At 45.6% G+C, this 19,138-nt stretch overlaps 2 protein-coding genes across 2 annotated transcripts in view; both read right to left on the bottom strand.

Moving 5' to 3' along the window:
- Nucleotides 1-7,108: 7,108 nt before the first annotated feature.
- Nucleotides 7,109-8,045, bottom strand: LOC116562945 (cytochrome c-like). Its single transcript, XM_032295485.1, has one exon. It carries the CDS (start codon nt 7,976-7,978, stop codon nt 7,661-7,663), a length of 318 nt encoding a protein of 105 aa, XP_032151376.1. The 5' UTR covers nt 7,979-8,045; the 3' UTR covers nt 7,109-7,660.
- Nucleotides 8,046-16,495: 8,450 nt separating this feature from the next.
- CDS2 (CDP-diacylglycerol synthase 2) overlaps nt 16,496-19,138 on the bottom strand; it is a 66,138-nt gene continuing 63,495 nt past the window's right edge. Inside the window, exon 13 of the mRNA XM_032295481.1 lies at nt 16,496-19,043. Coding sequence (XP_032151372.1) covers nt 18,911-19,043 — 133 coding nt within the window. The 3' untranslated portion in view covers nt 16,496-18,910. The remainder of the gene's footprint in view (nt 19,044-19,138) is intronic.

Here is a 19,138-nt window from a genome sequence, read left to right on the forward strand (position 1 = left end):
TCGCTTGACCCCAGGAGTTCTAGTGTGCAGTGAGCTGGAATGGCACCACTGCACTCTAGCCTGGGCAGCAGAGCAAGATCTCATCTCAATAATAAAAAATGAGTAAATAAATAAACAAATAAAATCCTTATTTTAAAAAAAGTAATTTTGATAGGAATTGCATTGACTCTCTAGATTGCTTTGGGTTGTATCAATATCTCAACAATATTGTCTTCTAATTTATGAACACAAAATGTCTTTTCATTTATGTATGTATTCTTTAATTTGCTTCATTAATGTTTTGCCATTTTCAGTGGACAGGTCTTTTACCTTCTTGGTTTAGTTCAGTCCCTAATACTTTATTCTTTCTGATGCTATTGTAAATGAAACGGTTTTCTGAATTACCTCTCACATAGTTCGTTGCTGATGCATAATATTTCAATTGACTTTGTATATTGATCTTGTACCGTGCAACCTTGCTGAACCTGTTTGTTAGCTCTAATAGCTTTTTAGTAGATTTTTTTAGGGCTTTCTATATACAAGTTCATGTCATCTGCAAATACAAATGGGTTTACTTCTTCCTTTTATCTGGATGACTTATGATTTTTTTTTTCTTCCCTGTTTCCTCTGGTTAGAACTTTCAGTACAATGTTGAATAGAAACAGTGAAGTAGAAATCCTTCTCTACTTCCTAATCTTAGAGGGAAAAGTAATCAGTCACCATTAAGTATGACATTTGCTGTGGCTTTTATATAAATGTCCTTTTATCATGTTGAGGAAGTTCCCTTCTCTTTCCAGTGTGTTGAATGTTCTTATCATGAAAGAGTATTGGATTTTGTCAAACGGTTTCCTGAATTTATTGAGAAATAAATGTCTTGTCAGGGGAAAACAGAATTTTAATCAGTGCATCCCAGTAGGTGCAATAATTTTGGCATGGACAGATTTGTTTCCTGTGCCTCGGGTCACTCCAGAAACACAGCTATTGGGCTTTCTCTATTTGGGACCAGCCAGCTATGGCCCTAACCCTTCCTGGAGTGGCTTGCCATCAAGAGGTGCTGCTCTGGGGCATAAGTCACCACCATCAATCCTTTTGAAACATATGGCTTAAAAAAAATCACACTCTGACTTTAAATTTGCCATCAGCACCCAGCCATATTATAATCACACCAGCCAGATTTTTAATTAAGGCCTCAGGCTCCAAATAATTTGGGTGACAGATTGATAACAAAATAAGAAAGCGTTATTGCCAAATGACATTTGATTGATGGGCTTGGACCTCTGAAGAGGATTATCTTGAGACCCTTAACAATATATGCAACTGAGTTGTTAAATCTTTATGAGCCTCAATTTCATGACCTGTTAAACAGGGAGAATAATATTTAGCTCATAAGGATGTTATGACGATGAAAGGAAATGGTGCAAATAAAGAGACAGTCACAATACTTGGTCCAGGAAAAGCTTTTAGAAGTGTCATTAATAATTAACTATGAATAATCCTTCCCACATAGTGTTGCAATGATCCATTTAAAATGTCTCTCTTAATAACAAGGGCAAGGTGTGATTTGTTTTTGTGCATTATTTTGTGAATAAATGAAAGAGAGCAATCCCAGCTAGTAAAGAAGGAGAGGGGGGAAGGGAGAGGCGGGGTCAGGAGGAGCGTCTTTGAGCTCGTGAATGACAAGGCTAACGCTCCGTACAATGACTTTTCTATTTCCCTGAATATCTTCTGGTTATGTTCTCAGAAGCCACCACCTCTTTCCTCTCTACAGGACCCTGACAGAATCTTAAGCATCATGAAGTGACAACTTCACAACCCTAGCACGTTGACAAACAAAAATCAGCTGTCAATGACACAGAAGAGTGTTTGTCCCCCTCCTACCTCGTTCTCATTCTTCAACCAGCAAACCACCTCTCCAAATAGAGGCCGACCTAGGCCAGGCATAGTCTCTGGGAACTCAGCGAGTTAACAGCAGGGTGCCTTAGGGGTACATAGTCTACCACCTAGGGAGAACAGAGCAAGGAGGACAGCCAGCTTTTAAAACTCTGCTCTTAACAAAAAAAAAAAAGAAAACAATAGGCTTTATTATGAACTTCCTAAGCACAAGAACCAGGTTTTGCAATCACTCAAGGTACCTAATATAGTGGCCCTTTAGTCTAATTTATCAATTATGTTCGTTTATAGTGAGCCTTTTTGTGTCATGTTTAAGAAATCTTTGCCTCCTCTGAGGTCATAAAGGTGGTTTCCTATGTTTTCTTCAAAGCTTTATTGCTTTACCTTTCACATTTAGATGGATTTAAAAATCCATCTGGATTTTTTTTTGTATGGTGTGAGGTAATTTTTCACATGAACATACAATTGGTCCAGCAGGTTTATTGAAAAGACTGGTCAGGCGCACTGGCTCATGCCTGTAATTCCAGCATTTTGGGAGGCCAAGGCTGGAGGATTGCTTGAGGCCAGGAGTTCAAAACCAGCCTGATCAACATAGCAAGACCCCATCGCTAGAGAAAAAAAAGTTAAAAATTATTCAGGCATGGTGGCACACACCTGTAGTCCCAGCTACTTGGGAAGCTAAGGTAGAGGATCTCTTGAGCCCAGGAGATTGAGGCTGCCATGAGCTATGATCGCGCCACTGCACTACAGCCTGGGCGACAGAGCAAGATCCTGTCTCAAAAAAAATGACCACCTTGTGCCCACTGCACTATCACCTTTGCATAAATCAAGTGGCCATATGGGTGTAGGCCTGTTTTCTCTGCAATTAATTCTGTCATTGTAATTACCAGCTTAAAAATTACTACCTAGACTACTACTTGGTTCATCTTTACGCAACAGGTATTTAGGCCAGGCATGGTAACTCACAGTTGTCATCCTAGCACTTTGGGAAGCCTAGGTGCGAGGACTGCTTGAGGCCAGGAATTCGAGACGAGCCTGGCCACATAGCAAGATACCATCTCTATATATCAAAATAATATTTTTTAGAAAACAAGTATTTAACACCAATGGTACAGTTTATTTAGAAAAGGCAGGGTAAGTGCTTGATTCTTTCCCTTCATTTACTAGTTTTAGAAATAGAGTTGGCTTGCCCACATCCTCTAAAACTGATCACATGAATTTAGGCATTATTATGAATTCATATAATTAAACATAATCAATGTGTTTCCATCAATTGCAGTTATGACCCTTATTGATGTTCAAAATGTTCTATCTTTGGGAATCTCTTCTTGTTGGCTCTGCCTCATTTTGACATGACCCTACTGTTTGCTTTTCACCTCTGGTGTGTTTGCAGCAATAAATAATGAACAGATAGAAAGTCTTTGGTCAGATAACAATCCTTCAAGTTTGACTGATGGCTCTGTAGAGGTCAGTATGAGCAGCCACTTGGGCGACAGCTATGTTCAGGGGCAGGGAGACCCAGATCCCAAGAGTAACTCCCTCACCCAGAATGGGACCACCTCGGGGGTGATATGAAAAGGCCAAGCGACCAGGTGCAGTGGTTCATACCTGTAATCCTAATATGTTGGGAAGCTGAGATGGGCAGATCACTTGAGGTCAGGAGTTCGAGGCTGGCCTGGCCAATATGGCGAAATCCCGTCTACTAAAAATACAAAAATTAGTCGGATGTGGTGGCAGTGCCTGTAATCCCAACTACTCATGAGGTTGAGGTTCTGCTTTAATCTGAGAAGCTGAGTTTGCAGCGAGCCAAGGTAGCACCACTACACTCTAGCTTGGCGACAAAGTGAAACTCCACCTCAAAAAAAAAAAAAAAAAAAAGGAAAGGCCAAGCACTCCGATCAGGAAGAAAATGGGGTGCCAGTGGGAAGAGATACTGAAGTAATAACAGTAATAATAATATTTATGAAAACTCACTGTGTGCCAGAAGCTAGTCTAAGCTCTTTGAAAGTATTAACTTATTTAATCTTCACAATGATCATGGGGGTGAGTATAATCCACATATAGCATAAATGGTATTATCTCCTGTTTTGCAGACAAGGAGACTGAAGCACAGAGAGGTTAAATAACTTGCCCAAGGCCACACAGCCACTAAGGGATGGAGTCAGGAATCAAACTCAGGCACTTCCCCAGCCTGAATGGAAGACAAGCTGTTTCTCCTTCATGGATTTGGTAAGGATGGCTATGGAGGAAGTTCTAGCACCTGATGGGCACCTGGACAATGCCATAAAATACTCAGCCAGCATTCCAGTGTGAATTTTAGTTTGAGCTGGCTTTGGTGTGTTCAACATAAGGTTAGCCACGGCTACCACTTCATTCCCCTCCCCTTCATTCCCTCCCTCTCTGTGCCCACAGCCTCAATGCCCAGCCCTGCCTCTGCCTTCACTGGAAACTTTCTCTGCTTCCTCCCCGGCATCCCTGAGAAATTCACTTCTCAGCCAAGGTGGTAATATTACAAATAAAAGTTTAAAATAGTGCAAATAAAACTATCTATTGGATGATTACTAGATGCTAGGAGTGGACATGTGCTTTGCAAATGTTCTCAATTATCCTTATTTTATAGAGGCGGAAGCTGAATGGTTAAGGGTTTTGTTCAAGATCACAAAGCTAGTGAATGCTGGGCCAGGATCCTCTGTGGATAAATGTCTCACTCCCAAGGCCTGCCTGTGCCTCACTCCTGAACCACCACTGCCCTCTGCTGGGCTCATGACAGCACTGCCTCACTATGCTGGGTACCACATCTTACCTAGGCCTCTCTACAACAGCGGCCCCAGGCGGTTCCATCACAACAGGGAAGGGGCAGCCAGGAAGGAAGCAGGGAGGGTATTTCTTGTTCTCAAAGCTCCTGCAGAGTTCAAGTTGCACCAGTCAAAAACATACGTATTGCTGGGCGTGGTGACTCACACCTGTAATCCCAGCACTTTGGAAGGCTGAGGCCGTTGGATCACCAAGGTCAGGAGTTCAAGACCAGCCTGACCAACATGCAAAAATGCAAAAAATTATCTAGGCGTGGTGGTGCCTCCCAGCACTTGGGAGGCTGAGGTAGGAGAATTACTTGAACCCGGGAGGCGGAGGTTGCAGTGAGGTGAGATCGCGCCATTGTACTCTAGCCTGGGCAACAAGAGCAAAACTCCATCTCAAAAAATATATACATATATACACACACACATATTTTTTTTCTTTGCTATGATGGATATTACTGGGATAATTGGTGAAATCTGAATAAGGCTATATAACAGTAAAGGGGCATAATGTCTACGACTTTCAAATAACTCAGGAAAAAAGTGTGTGTGGAGAGATAATACAAACAAATGTGGCAAAATGTTAACATTTGGAAAATTTGGGTGAAGGTTGTAGGAAATTTTTTATACTATTCTTACCACTTTTCTGTAAGTCTAAAACTATTCAAAATACAAAGTTAAATAGTTGCAACTTCAGGAAGCCACCAACCCCAGCTCCCCAGATTCAGGAGGTTCTCTGGTAACTGACAGATTACCAGAGGGCCCCCTCCTGGCCCTGCTTCCTAACAAACAGCATGGTAGACAGGGAATCTAGGGGTCCGTGAGACTACAGCAGGGAAGAAGCTCACTCTTGGGCGTGGCTACAGGAGTCTCCAATGCCCACAGGATCCCATGCATGCCCCCTCCAACACACACACTGGTGCACAACCACAGGCAGTGACTTGGGACCCCCAAAAAGGATAAGCTTGTGGGTATGCAGAACTGGGCAGCATAGTGAAGGGAATGGGAGGCATTTCTCATGAGGAAGAGTAAAAAGAACAAGATGGAGAACTTGGGAAGAGAAGGCTGGGCAGCAAAGGGAAGGGCAGGAGGCACTTAAGAATCACCGTAAGCCAGGTGTGGGGGCTCATGCCTGTAATCCCAGCACTTTGGGAGGCCGAGGCAGGCAGATCATGAGGTCAAGAGATAGAGACCATCCTAGCCAACATGGTGAAACCCTGTCTCTACTAAAAATACAAAAATTAGCTGGGTGTGGTGTTGCACACCTGTAGTCCCAGCTACTTGGGAGGCTGAGGCAGAAAAATCACTTCAACCCAGAAGGCAGAGGTTGCAGTGAGCCAAGATTGTGCCATTGCACTCCAGCCTGGAAACAGAGCATAACTCCGTCTCAAAAAATAATAATTGTAGACATGCGTCATGCAAAAGAGGAAGAAGATTCAGTCTATTCAGAGGTGTAAGAAGACAAGAGGCTGGGCGAGGTGGCTCACACCTGTAATCCTAGCACTATGGGAGGCCCTGGCAGGTGGATCATCTGAGGTCAGAGAGTTCACGATCAGCCTGGTCAACATGGTGAAACACCATCTCTACTAAAAAATACAAAAAATTAGCCAGGCGTGGTGGTGGGCACCTGTAATCCCAGCTACTCGGGAGGCTGAGGCAGGAGAATTGCTTGAACCAAGGAGGCAGAGGCTGCAGTGAGCCAAGATCGCGCCACTGCACTATACCCTGGGTCACAGAGCAAGACTCTGTCTCAAAAAGAAAAAGAAAAGACAGAAGAAGTCCTAGGCAGAGGCACTGGGAGGCACACACCCAGGCCTCTAGAATTCTGGCCCCAGGGGGAAATTAATAGCTGCTTCTGCTGTCAGGTGGGAGTGGGGCCACCTGAAGGCAAGTCTACCTAGGTCTTTCCCCAGGTCTTAAGGCTGGATTGTCTTATTGAAGGGAAGGGAGTAGCCCTAGCTGAAAAGAAGTAGATCCCCAAGTCCAAAACAATAGAGAGGCTCATCTCCAGACCTCAGCTCCTCTCTGTGGATGACTTTATCCAGTCTCCTGGCTCCTGGTGTAGAATAACGTCCACACCCTGATTACTCTCAAATTTCTTTTTTTTTTTTTTTTTTTTGATCTGTGGTTTTCTTTTTAATTATCTTAAGTCTTATGATCACACATCATTTTTAAATTTGTGTATATCTCCTCTACTTTAATCCCTTTAAGTTGGCAAAAGCACCATTCCCAATCACAAATACACAGCAGCTGTACAGTTTTGTTTCTGAATGGCTGTTTAAAGACAATCCTAAATTATAACTTAGTTTGACTTATATTGTAAAGAATCCGAGAGTGAAGTTTAATAGGCTACTATTTTAAAAGCATGTGACCTTATAGATCATCTATAAAATGTTTGAAGTGTTAAATAATTTTTGATATTACACATAAACCACATAAAATGCCTTTCAATAAGTAAAAGGAACCATTTTAAATACAGGAAATTCTAATTAGATTGGCATAGTTAAGGCCAAAAATATATCATAGCCATTGCTACCCATTTATCTTCAACCCTTGCCTTTAAGAGGCAAATGAACACAAAACACAGGTGAATCTTGCTTGGTTCTGAGACAGTGAAGGAATTTCCCCCATATTTAAATATATTCACATAACCAGTTATATAAATCTAAATATAAAACCAATCTCCAGTAAGTTTTAAGATAGCACTCACCATCTTTGTGAAAAATTTAACATTACTAACGAAGTCTAATCATATCTTTAGAAGGGGTAAACAGTGATAGAATTTACTAAATTAGAATTACTATTAAAATCCAAAAACTGAACATACTCATTTAACCACAAGCCAGTCTTAGTTTTAAATCAGGACTGCCCAACAAAATATTCTGTCAGTCATTCATGATGTAAATTCTGGTGTATGAGATCTATTAAAGTATGGTACACATAAAAAAGTCATGAGACATTTGTTTTGTAATAAATAAGGCAGTGGCCAATTATTACTCATTAGTAGCTTTTTTGAGATAAGCTATTAAGTCTTCCCTTTCTCCCTTCTTCTTAATGCCGACAAAGATCATTTTTGTTCCACGGATATACTTCTTGGGATTCTCCAAATATTCCATCAGTGTATCCTCTCCCCAGATGATGCCTTTGTTCTTATTGGCTTCAGTGTAAGTGAATCCAGAGGCCTGACCTGTCTTCCGCCCAAAGATACCATGAAGATTAGGTCCAGTCTTGTGCTTGCCTCCCTTTTCCACGGTGTGACATTGGGAACACTTCTGAATAAAAATCCTCTTGCCTTTCTCAACATCACCCATATTTAATTCTTTTTCGTCGTTAGCTCAACAAAGTTTACCGCTCAGAAGCCGGACGTCCCGCTCTCTCTACTCTCAAATTTCTATTTCCATCTCAGACTACTCCCCAGCACTGGACATCCCTCTGCGGGCATTTCACAGCCATCTCAAACTGAACGTGTCCAAACTCCTCTCTAATCCACGTCCCACCTACACCTGTCCTCCCACAGCTGTCCACAGTTCAGAAATGGCAGTGCCATCCTTCCAGCTGCCCAAGCCAACTTCACAGCCATCCTTGACTCTCCTCTTCATCCCTCTCCTCCATACCTAATCCTTCTGCAGATTCTGACAATCTGACCATTTCTCACCACCGCACCACCGCCACATGCTCCACTGAGCCTTGTGTGTGTGTGTGTGTGTGTGTGTATCTGTCTCTCTCTTCTGAATCGCTGCTGTTGCCTCCTCTCTGATCTCGCTTTCACCTTTGCCCCCCTGCGTCTGTTCTCAACATAGCAGCCCTTTGCAAACAAACACTTCGAGTCACTCCTAGGCTCTGAACTCCCAACCCTTCTCATCTTGTTCAGAGTAAAAGCCAATGGCCTTGGCCTTGTGTAATTACTCATGATCCTTGGGACCCCTGGGTTTCCCGCCGGTGCTCCTCCCCCCTCCCCTGCTCCATCCCTACAACTCCTCCATCGCACAGCTGTCTTCACACTTCCCCAGACACCCAAACAGCTACCTCCCCCACAGCCTCCAGGTGTGCCCATTTGCCCACCACCACCTCTGCAGTGAGGCCTTCCCTGTGCACCCTATTTAATATGGCAACCTCTCCCCACCAACATTCCCTCTTCCCCTCTCCGGGCTACATTTTTATCTATTTAACATGTTTTCTCAGGTTTGTCGTTCTTCCCTAAGATGAGCTCCTTGAAACAAGGACTTTTTGTTGCAATGTCTGGAGAGGGCCTACCCTAGAGCAGGCACTCCACAAGTGCTGGCTGAACACACAGAAATCATCAAGGCTGGCCGGGCACCGTGGCTCATGCTTGTAACCCCAGCACTTTGGGAGGCTAAGGCGGGTGGATCACCTGGGATCAGGAGTTTGAGATCAGCCTGGCCAATATGGCAAAATCCTGTCTCTACTAAAAACACAAAAAAATTAGTGAGGTGTGGTCGCATGTGCCTGTATTCCCAGCTACTTGGGAGGCTGAAGCAGGAGAATCGCTTCAATCTGGCAGGCAGAGGTTGCAGTGAGCCGAGATCGTACCACTGCACTCCAGCCTGGGCGAGAAGGACTCTCAAAAAAAAAGAAAAGAAAGACAAGAGGAGAGAGGGGAGAGGAGGGGAAAAGAAGAGAGGGGAAGGGAAGGGAGGGGAGAGAAGGAGAGGGGAGATGGAAGGGGAACCATCAAGGCCAGTGTTCGTGGGCTCTGGGTATGGAGGGACACCAGATGCAGGCAACTACACAGGTGCCCTGATGCCACCGACCAAGGCCCTATGAACTTCACAGTCCTGGACAACAGAGCCTTCAGCAGATGGAGTCGAGCGCAGGGACTCTCACCACTTCTCCAGCACCACGTGAGCCCTCAGCTCCTGGCGCAACAAAAGGGAGCAAGGCAGCCAGGGAAAACGACTCATGTTGGGTTTCTCAGCAACCCTGGAAACTGGTGGCTTGGAGTCAGATTTTGTGGGGTTTAGGAAAGTAAATGAATGCGGTGGGTTCTTTGGTTTTTATGGGGTTTTTTGCATCTGGAATGTTGGCGAGCAATTCATTGTGGAAGTTCCAGTGGTAGTAGGTTTCCTGTGGGCAAAAACAGCAGACACCCCTGTCCAAAACGTAGATAATCTACAGGTCCCACTGGCCTCAGACATTTGCCCTGGTAAGGCTGGCCCATTGGCTCCCAGGAGTTCAGACTCTCCCACGAAAATAGAAGGTCCTGGAGCAGAAGGCACACAGTAAGTGAGGAGACAACATAAGGCCTCCCCGAGGAAGTGCTATTAATGGTGAGAACTGCAAAAACAGAGGAGTTAGGCAGGCTGAGGAGGAACTGGGGAAAGGGAAAAAACTGGGCAGAGGAAACAGCACACGCCAAGGCCAGGGACAGGCTCACACCTAGAACAAGGAAGGACATGCGGCAGGTGTGGCTGTGAGGGCAGGGCCTGAACACGTGTGTCGGGCACTGGCCAGCTCACTGATGGCCCCAGAAGCCTCGTTACCAAGTCTGAACTTTAACCTCAGGCACCAAAGAGTTCCAAACAGAGAGAGCTCATCCCAGCTATTATGTAAGAAATGGATTAGAGGGGGCCAAGCATGGTGATTCATACCTGTAATCCCAGCACTTTGGGAGGATGAGGCAGGCGGATCACCTGAGCTTGGGAGTACAAGACGACCAGCCTGATCAACATGGAGAAACCCCATCTCTGCTAAAAATACAAAATTAGCCAGGCATGGTGGCACACGCCTGTGATCCCAGCTACTCAGGAGGCTGAGGCAGAAGAATCGCTTGGACCCAGGAAGCAGAGTTTGTGGTGAGCCAAAATAGTGCCATGGCACTCTAGCCTGGGCAACAAAAGCGAAACTCAGTCTCAAAAAAAAAGGATTAGCAGAGGTGGCCAGGCTGCAGGGAGAGGGCTGGAGGCTGCCCTAGAAATCCTGGCAGGAGATGGGGCCTGGCCCAGAAGGCTGCAGTAAGGATGACTCCGAGGATATTTGGAACGCAGAACGGGCAGGCCTGGGCAGTTGATGAGATCACTCCAGTTACTGGCTTGTGTGACAGACACATGGGTAGTCAAAGAACGCTGACTCAGGGCAGGGGTAGGAAGGGCATAGGTTTGGGTTTTGTCACGCAGTCTGTATGAGAGGCCTCATAGGCAGCTGGACTCAGGCCCACGTGGGCTAGAGTCATGGACTTGGGAACTGCTGAAGTGAGTGTGGTGATTAGAGCCCTGGGAGTAGGTGGGAACACTCAGGGAGGAGAATTCAGTGAAGGAATGAGAGCCTCAGGAAGAATGCCACCACCAAGGGATAGCCCAGAGGAGAGACACCCAGAAAGAAGACTGAGGAGGAGCAACCAAGGGCAGAGGAAAGCCAGGAGGGCAGGATGCAAAGGCCAAGGACAGAGGGAGTCTCTAGAAGCAGGGGGTGGTCAGTAGCATCCTGGGAAGTAACGCTGGCTCCACATATGTGACCAGACATCCACACCCTTGGCCTTCCGACACCCCCCACCATCAAAGACCACACATGATCTAGAATTTAATATATGTTTATTTGTGTAGTAGGAACATTCAGGTATATAAATAAGGTAAATGCTTTCCAATGTACAGTATATCATGTCCTTACATTGTGTGGAAAAAGAAGCTACACGTATTGTTCAACACAGATCACGAGTGCACAGAGGGAGATCAGCTGCATTTAGTGAAACGCCAAGTTGGGGAAATGGCACAGCAGTAGCGCACAGGCACACACCTATCTGGGGAGGCTGTGGGGACTGTCACGTGAACTCTGCACACCGAGAGCTGCTTCAAGGTCGCCCGTGTCTGAGTGCAGGAAAAGTGAATATCAACACCCAGGTTATCAGGGTTAGACAACTGAATTCCACCATGTCCATCCACTTTACAAAAGGGCAGGGGGCACCACAGAGAAACTGACCAGAAATGCTCTGCCCTGTCACAGAGGAGACAGGGCCAGGGCAGACACAAGGCTGACCTCTGGGAGGCACAGACACTGGCAGTGATGGGTCCCATGGGACGCCTGGCACTCCCAGCAGACAGCTCCCCTAAGGAGGTGGGGAGGCCATTTCTGTGTCTGGGAACTTTCTAGTTAAACAAATCCTCAGAGTGGAGAGAATTAAGAAGGATGTCCACAGCTGTGCATAACTCAACCAAAAAACACCAAGGTTCCCGTGATCCTTCAACAGAGGGGCTTGCCATCTGATCTCACCCTCCTGTTTTAGAAGGTGTTAAACATCAATAAAAATTAAAACTTGGTGTCAGCATCAACTCTAGAAGATAACCCATGGCTTCAAATCTCCCTGGACGGGTTCTCTGAGCCCAGATTTCTGGTCCCCAACTCACATGACATCCAGGGTCAGCGAGCATTCAGCTGGCCCCTGTTGAAAGACTCTGCCCTCCACTGTGGGACTCCTGGCCCCTCCCTGGCCCCCGTGTTCCTCCTGCTGCTGCCCCTATGAGTCCTCCAGCTGGATAACAATAAACCAAACCACTGTCTCCTAGTCCCTGCCTTGTTCTCCTGACTCCTAGTCCTTTGATTTCATCGGCCCCTGATGTCTGTTCAACTCTTCCCCTTTGCAATCAGCCCCTACCACCCAGCCAGCATGGCGTAAGACAGAAAAACAGGGTTTACTAAAGGCCGGAGCCCTGTGCATGGAGGATTTAAAAGAAACAGCACACAAAGGACACTCATAAAAACCATGTATGCACATCCTGCCTGCTAGAAAACATTCTTAACCCCTTTTCTACTCTGGTGTTCCTTTAAGAAAAGCCAGCATAAAAAGTACAAGAACCTAACGCAGGTGAAAAAGAGGCATCCAAACGGCGAGGACAGAGAAGGCTATGTGGATATTATCAGCAAACATTTTCACTAGACAGAATCACCAGGTGGCTAACCCCACCAAGTGCTTTATGCAGGGAAGTCCTCTGGGGGCTGCAAAGGGCTAGGCTCTGCCCAATGCCCGGGAAACGACTGCAAGGGCTTTCTCTGCTTGATTTCCAGAGGGCCCTTACCCCCAAGAGTGAAGGTTGTCTATGGATACAAGGCTGCCTGGGTCCATTCAACAGCACAATGAGGGAGGAAGAGCCAGGCCAGGCAAACACAAACCCAGAAGGGAGAGAGGGCTCCGGGGCAAGCCTGGGATTGGCCCATCATAGCAGCTGCTTCCTAGAACCCCCCAACCATCTTCTCCTGGTTCATGGTATTATCATTACTTCATTAATTCACTGAAGCAGAGAGACCATTATTTCCATATATTAATAGCAATGTGCTCTTGGGTCCCACTAATACCCAGGAAATAATCCACAGTCAAACCAGTAGTTCAAAGTTATTATTCAATTAACTAGAATTCCATGGATCCTGTTAGCCAACACCATTCCTTCAAAGTGAAGTGGCCTCCCCTTACACACACACATGCCACAACTCCCCATCCCCATTCAGAAAACTAAGTTAAAAAAACTCTTCAGGCCAGGCGTGGTGGCTCACGCCTGTAATCCTAGCAATTTGGGATGCCGAGATGGGTGGATCACCTGAGGTCAGGAGTTCAAGACCAGCCTGGCCGTCATGGTGAAACCCCACCTTAAAAAAAAAAAAAAAAAAAAAGAAACTCTTCCTTCAGTCTTGTGCCTCTTCTCCCTTCATTTATGAATCACCCATCTGAGTCTTTGCTAACATAAAATCTGGGAGAAATACCTCACATCATGTGTCCTCAATGGGTCACCCACTTCTATCCTGTTACTACTTTTAAGAAGGAAACATGAAGCTCCAGATTGGCTGAGTCATAAGGATGTGGGCAGAGCTTCCAGGCTTTTAGTCTACATAATCCCCTACAAAGCAGGTTTCTGTTGTCCCCACTCTTCTTGGCCCCCGATAACATCCACCCATATAAGGAACTGCTGCAGGTTCCTGAGCTATGTGCACAGAACACAGCCCTTGGCCAGAGGCGGAAGTGGGGTCCACAGCAAGTCACAGACAGGCCCTCCTTGCCCAGAGGGGAGGCACCACCGGGCAGAAAAAGACGGCCTCCTTCCCACAAGCAGTCCAGACCATGGGCAGAGGAGGTGAGCTGGAGTCTCAGGCCAGCCATTCCCACTAAGAACAGAACTTCTGCACACCCTCATGTCCTCTTGCATCTTGTTAGGCTGGCCTCCTAAAGGTGTGTGAAGCACCAAGATGCTTCAGGGGATGTTAAGGCTGGCCTGCTTCTCTCAGAGGGACCCAGGCTGTGTGCAGGGTGGTGTAGTGCGGTGGCTGAGAATCCCATCTCTGGCATTGCACCAATGGAAGTCAAACTACCAGCTGAGCTCAACAAAAGTAACTACCATTTATTGAGCACTTACTATGTGCCCGGCACAGTGCTAAATGCTTACATGCATGATCTCATTATACCCTCACAACCACCCCGGGAAGAAGGTAATATTGTCAGACCCAACTGACTTAAAGGTTGAAGCTTAGAGCAGCCTAGTAACCTGCCCGCACCTAGAGTGATTTGATCCCAAAGTCTGTCTTCTTAACCACTGCTCTCGGTCTCAGTCGTACTGCCTCAGTTTCCTCATCTATAAATGGGGATAATACCTAATTCAAAGGTTGTTTTCCAGATTAAAAGGGATAATGTATGTAAACCCTTGGCACTATGCCAAGCACATATTAAGCACTATACTGTTGCTATCCTTATTAATAAACACACTAATATCTCATTGGCTCATGAATAAGAAGAGAAGGTGCCTCAGTAGGTAGGCATTTGATGGAGAAAAGGAAGGGGAGGGTTGGGAAGAGGACAGGGTCTTTAAACAGCCAACAAATTCAAAACCCACTGGCCACAAAACCCTAGACTTCACATATTCTGCCCCTCTATTCTCATAAATCATCTACATGTCCTCAAAGCCCCAACACTTCAGCTTCCAAAGGATAACCTCCTAAATTGCAACGTGTCTTGGGAAACATGGTCCCCATACAAACAGGTGACAGCTTTAATCAAGAAATAGCCCCAGGTGAGAACAGCCTCCATCCACCTGAGAGGCCACATAAGGCCACTGCTGGTCAACCTGAAGAGTGGGGGCATGTTCAAATGGCAACAGCAGCCGGGACTCTTCTGAGAATAGGGCCCACCTTCTGCAGGGATGTGGATGAGAACAGTCCAGGCTCAAGAAAAGGTGGGCCAGGCAGAGCCCTGAGATAAGAATCCTTCATCACCACTTGGTTTAAACCCTAGGACCCCATGCAGGTTGTGGCACAAGACCCCCACCCAAGGAGAGAAACTGAGTCAGAAAATGAGAGTTGTTCATCTCTTTAAAAACTGGCTGCTGGGCAAACGTGTGAGGGTGATAAAGGGAAAAGGAACTTTGTTTTGACCAAGACAGGGAAGAATATGAGGCTCTGCCCAAGTATTGGCCACCATCTTCAGGAGCCCACAGTTTGGTCCACCTGCTCCTTGGAGCCCTGGGTTCCAAAACACAAGTGAGAATCCATCCGTAGCTTACTGTCTTGCAGTATGTCCACAAAAGTCACCTAGACATTCTCCCTACCCTGACCTCAGAAGAACAGGAACCTCGGTCCAAGTGAAATTGTCCACCTCCCAACTTCACCCTTTTCTTAGCACGTAATCAGAGTGCAAGAAAGGTGGGCCCAGGTGTGTTACTCTGGAAGACAAAAGACAACAGTGCCTAAGATATTACCAAAACAGGGAGAGGCTTTAGCAGTGACATACCACATTTAGTAGAATGATGAAAATCCACTTCCTTGGACGTGCATCTAGGGCTGGCTTTGTAACTAACAAGGCCCCTGCTTCACAGTTTTCTGAGCAAGGACACTCCATCCCAAGTCATTTACACCCTTCCACTACCCAACTCTGTCAACAGTGGACATGGACTTGAGCCCGCCAAGGGCTCACTGACAGTGTGACGATCCCAACTCAAGGATCCATTCAAATATGGCTCCAGTCAACTCAGCAACTAGCTCAGCCCCAAATCACAACGTCTATGTAGTCCCCCTTAAAACATATTTTTGGGATTTTCTTGCATGATATAGGTCAAGTTACAGGATAAAAACCCAGTGGAAAAAAAAATCTATAAAAATGGTTTCAAAGTCCACCTGTGTAAAGTCAAAAGTTATATCCCCCAATGAAAGAGACTAGTTTCAAAGCATGTGAAACTAGTTCTCATACATTATAGGGATGTATAATACTAAGAGTAATTACATTTTAAATGCAAAATACTGTAGCTACTAAAACTCCCAGAATACGAAATGAGCTAAGACGGTTTCACTTTCAGGGATAAATATAAATGGAACCTTTTTAAATATGAAAAGCAGTTAAGCAGCAGCATGCAAACACACAAAAGGCAAAGACTCAGTGTCCTGTAAGCAGTCATGAGCAGAGCTCCCAGGGGCTGGGGGGATGCCCCTCAGCCCTTGTTCATCAACTCTTTATACTACCAGGTAGGAGCCAACAGCAGTTTAAGCTCCAACCTGGCTCAGGCCAGGCCTCCTGAGCTAGAGGAAAGCTGCAACACCTCATTGTACTCACAACACACAAAAGCAAGCGGGGCTGGGGGACTCTCCAGATGTCCTGTGGGTAAAGCGCAGGATGGAGTGATTCCCGACTCCACCACACTATCCTGGGGAAGCTCCCTGCCTGGTAAGGTGCTCATGACTCACATCCAAGGTAAGAAGGCTGTTGTGAGAATGTAGGGATACAAGCTGGAAAGCAAAGCAAAAGTCTCTGAATGAGGACTATGCAATATTTATGAATACATAAACAAATGGGAAGCATAAAACTACAATGAAAGTAATAAGCAGGGCATTCACAATGGAGGGCACACAGTTGCAGTCACATTTTATTTCCAACCAAAAAAAAAAAAAAAAATGGGTCTACAGCAAGTGATGCCATTCATTAAGATCTGAATGTATATACATAAAAATAGTTTCTTGAATCTTGTCTGTGAATAGGCAAAATGTGCTATATATGGACACAAGGTGGCGACACTCTCCTAGCTACCTGATGAAAATTCCTCATCTCCAGAAAGCATGCAGGGGAAATCAGAAAATAAAACACAAGCTGACCCTCTGGCCTGCCTGCTAGCAGCTCTAGTGAGCACCCAGCTTTGGCTTCCTAGGTACCACCTTCTGCACCCCACCCCATACCCAGTGACCACTTCCACAAAGGAACATGAGCCTTGCCTGGTATGCTCAGCTCCCTGATCCCAGAGGCAGCCCTATTCAAGAGCAGCTCTCTGCAGCCAGGGCCCCAGCTGAGACTCCTTCCTCTCAAGGAGCCCACCATACGCCCACAATTGGACAAAAGAGACAAATAAGGAGCCCTTTCGGTATCTAGTTTGGTGATCCAGGTTCGTTGTTCAATCTGAAAACTACAGTTTCATTATCGATCACCTTCACTGTTCAGTTGTGCTGCTGAGATACCTATTCACCTTGAGGATAAGCATGTAAGGGCCTGAAAGCACTACCCGTTTGGGGGTGCCCAGGACCTCACTCAGTGAGCCTCTAGTGACATGAACTTGCTCAGCCAAAATCGCAAAAGAGTGGAATTGGGAGTAGCTCTGAAAAAGAGGCCCTTGAGAGTGATGCATCCCACCTGGGGTCACACAGTGAGTACTGAAATGAAACCCCTTGCAATAATATATTTTGTTTTTAAGGAGCCTTGGACCTGAATAAGAAAAGCCACAAGGCTGAAATGGAAATACAAGTTCAGAGGAAAGAAGCTGCTTCAGCCCCGCACGCACGTGGGAGGTCACTCAGGGATATGTGAGCTGAAACATCCCGGGGCTCCATCCTCTGCTGGAGGCTCCAGAGACCTGGGCTGACTGTGTGCTTTCAGGAAGGTGATGAGGCTAATTTACAAACAAACCCACCACAAACCAGCACTAGACCAAGGTGCTGAAACAAGTAATTACACCCTCATTGGCAATGAAAACATCCATGGCACAGAATAATTTAATATATTTGGGCACCAAGTTCTCTCTCACGCACTCCATTGCTTGTTGGCCTGACAAAGAACTAATCTGTCTTCCCAAAGTCAATCTCACCCCTGAAATTAGGGAGGGGAAAAAAAAATCACAGTTTAAGCAAACAACAACAACAAAAGGTCCCCCAGTAAAATACAAACTACATTTAAATTGGTCACATTATATTAAAAGTATGCATTTAATCTTAAAAATAGTCAAGCCTCTAATCAGGTTAGCTTTTCCATAGTTTCAAGCAGGACTTTGTGGTTTCAGTGAAGAAGTCATGGTACAATTGAAATCACTGTAAGAAATAAGTGACTTTTAAAATAAACAGACACACACACTCCTCTAAAGAGTAATATATACATACACAGCAGCTACATGGATGTTCAAGCAAAGGGTACATGAACGAGAAGCCCTCTGCTCCCTGCCCAATGGGAAAGTCCCCAGAAAGGATTCAGCAGCAGCAAGTCTACAGCACAAACGTGGATGGCATCATCCCTGAAAAGACACGGTTAGGTGGACTTGAGACACTGGAGCCTAGACATGTGGGAAAGGGCTCAGTTACAGTACATTCTACTGCATATACTTGAAATATTACAGTGTTTTTTTTTCTCCAGACTATTATAAATAATTTTTCGTGCTTTCTGAAAAAAATAAAAACTGAAACTTTCAGTCTGCGATGAAGGTGAAACCATCTTATAAAGCAGAGCTTAGTTACATTCTGCATGATTTTGGTGTGGATAGAAGGCTTATCTGGTTAGTAAGCCTTTGTTCCTCTGACCTACGGAAGGCAACTCTCCTGCAGCTCCAAGCAGGGATTTCTAGAAAAGACCAGGGGTACAAGACATCCAAGCTGTGCCTCCCCACACAGGAAGGGAAGCCCCCTGATTTGGTCAGACACAGATGAATGTCTGTGTCTGACTGAGCCCAGAAATAGTTCAATTGATGGGGGCTGGAACTACCACAAAAACACTCCTGACCTGGGCAACACTGTCTTCCAGATTATTGATACTTTTGTTTAAAAAAAAAAAAAAATGGTTTTACCCCGATGACCTCTTTCCAACTCAAAGCTGTAGTTTACTTACAACATAAATTCTAAACACATAGACTGTATATACAGATTTTTTGAACCCACAAATAAAAAACCTACAAAAAAAAAAAAGACAGTGAGTTGAAGCCTTGTCATTGTCTAAGTCACACCAGCTAGGCTTGTCTTGGAGACCTGCCCCTGCTCAGTTCCGTTCCTGTTCTCCTGGCCCTGGGTGGCCCCTACTCATCCTCTGTGGCGGATGTCAGCATCCCCTTGTCGATCAGATGAGACTGCAGCGTGTTGAAGATGTGGAGCTGCTGATCTGGCCGTAAGGTCAGGAACTGCTGAATCAGTTTGCTTGGGTTAGGGCCTCTGGAACAGAATGTGAATAAACGGCACTGAGCTGGGGCCCGGAAGCTTCTAGGGCCTGATTATCCAAGTGGCTGCTCTGATCTCTAGATCGGAGA

This window comes from Sapajus apella, unplaced genomic scaffold (assembly GCF_009761245.1).
Source record: "Sapajus apella isolate SASKATOON/1434 unplaced genomic scaffold, GSC_monkey_1.0 scaffold33, whole genome shotgun sequence".
NCBI classification, from domain to species: Eukaryota; Metazoa; Chordata; class Mammalia; order Primates; family Cebidae; genus Sapajus; species Sapajus apella.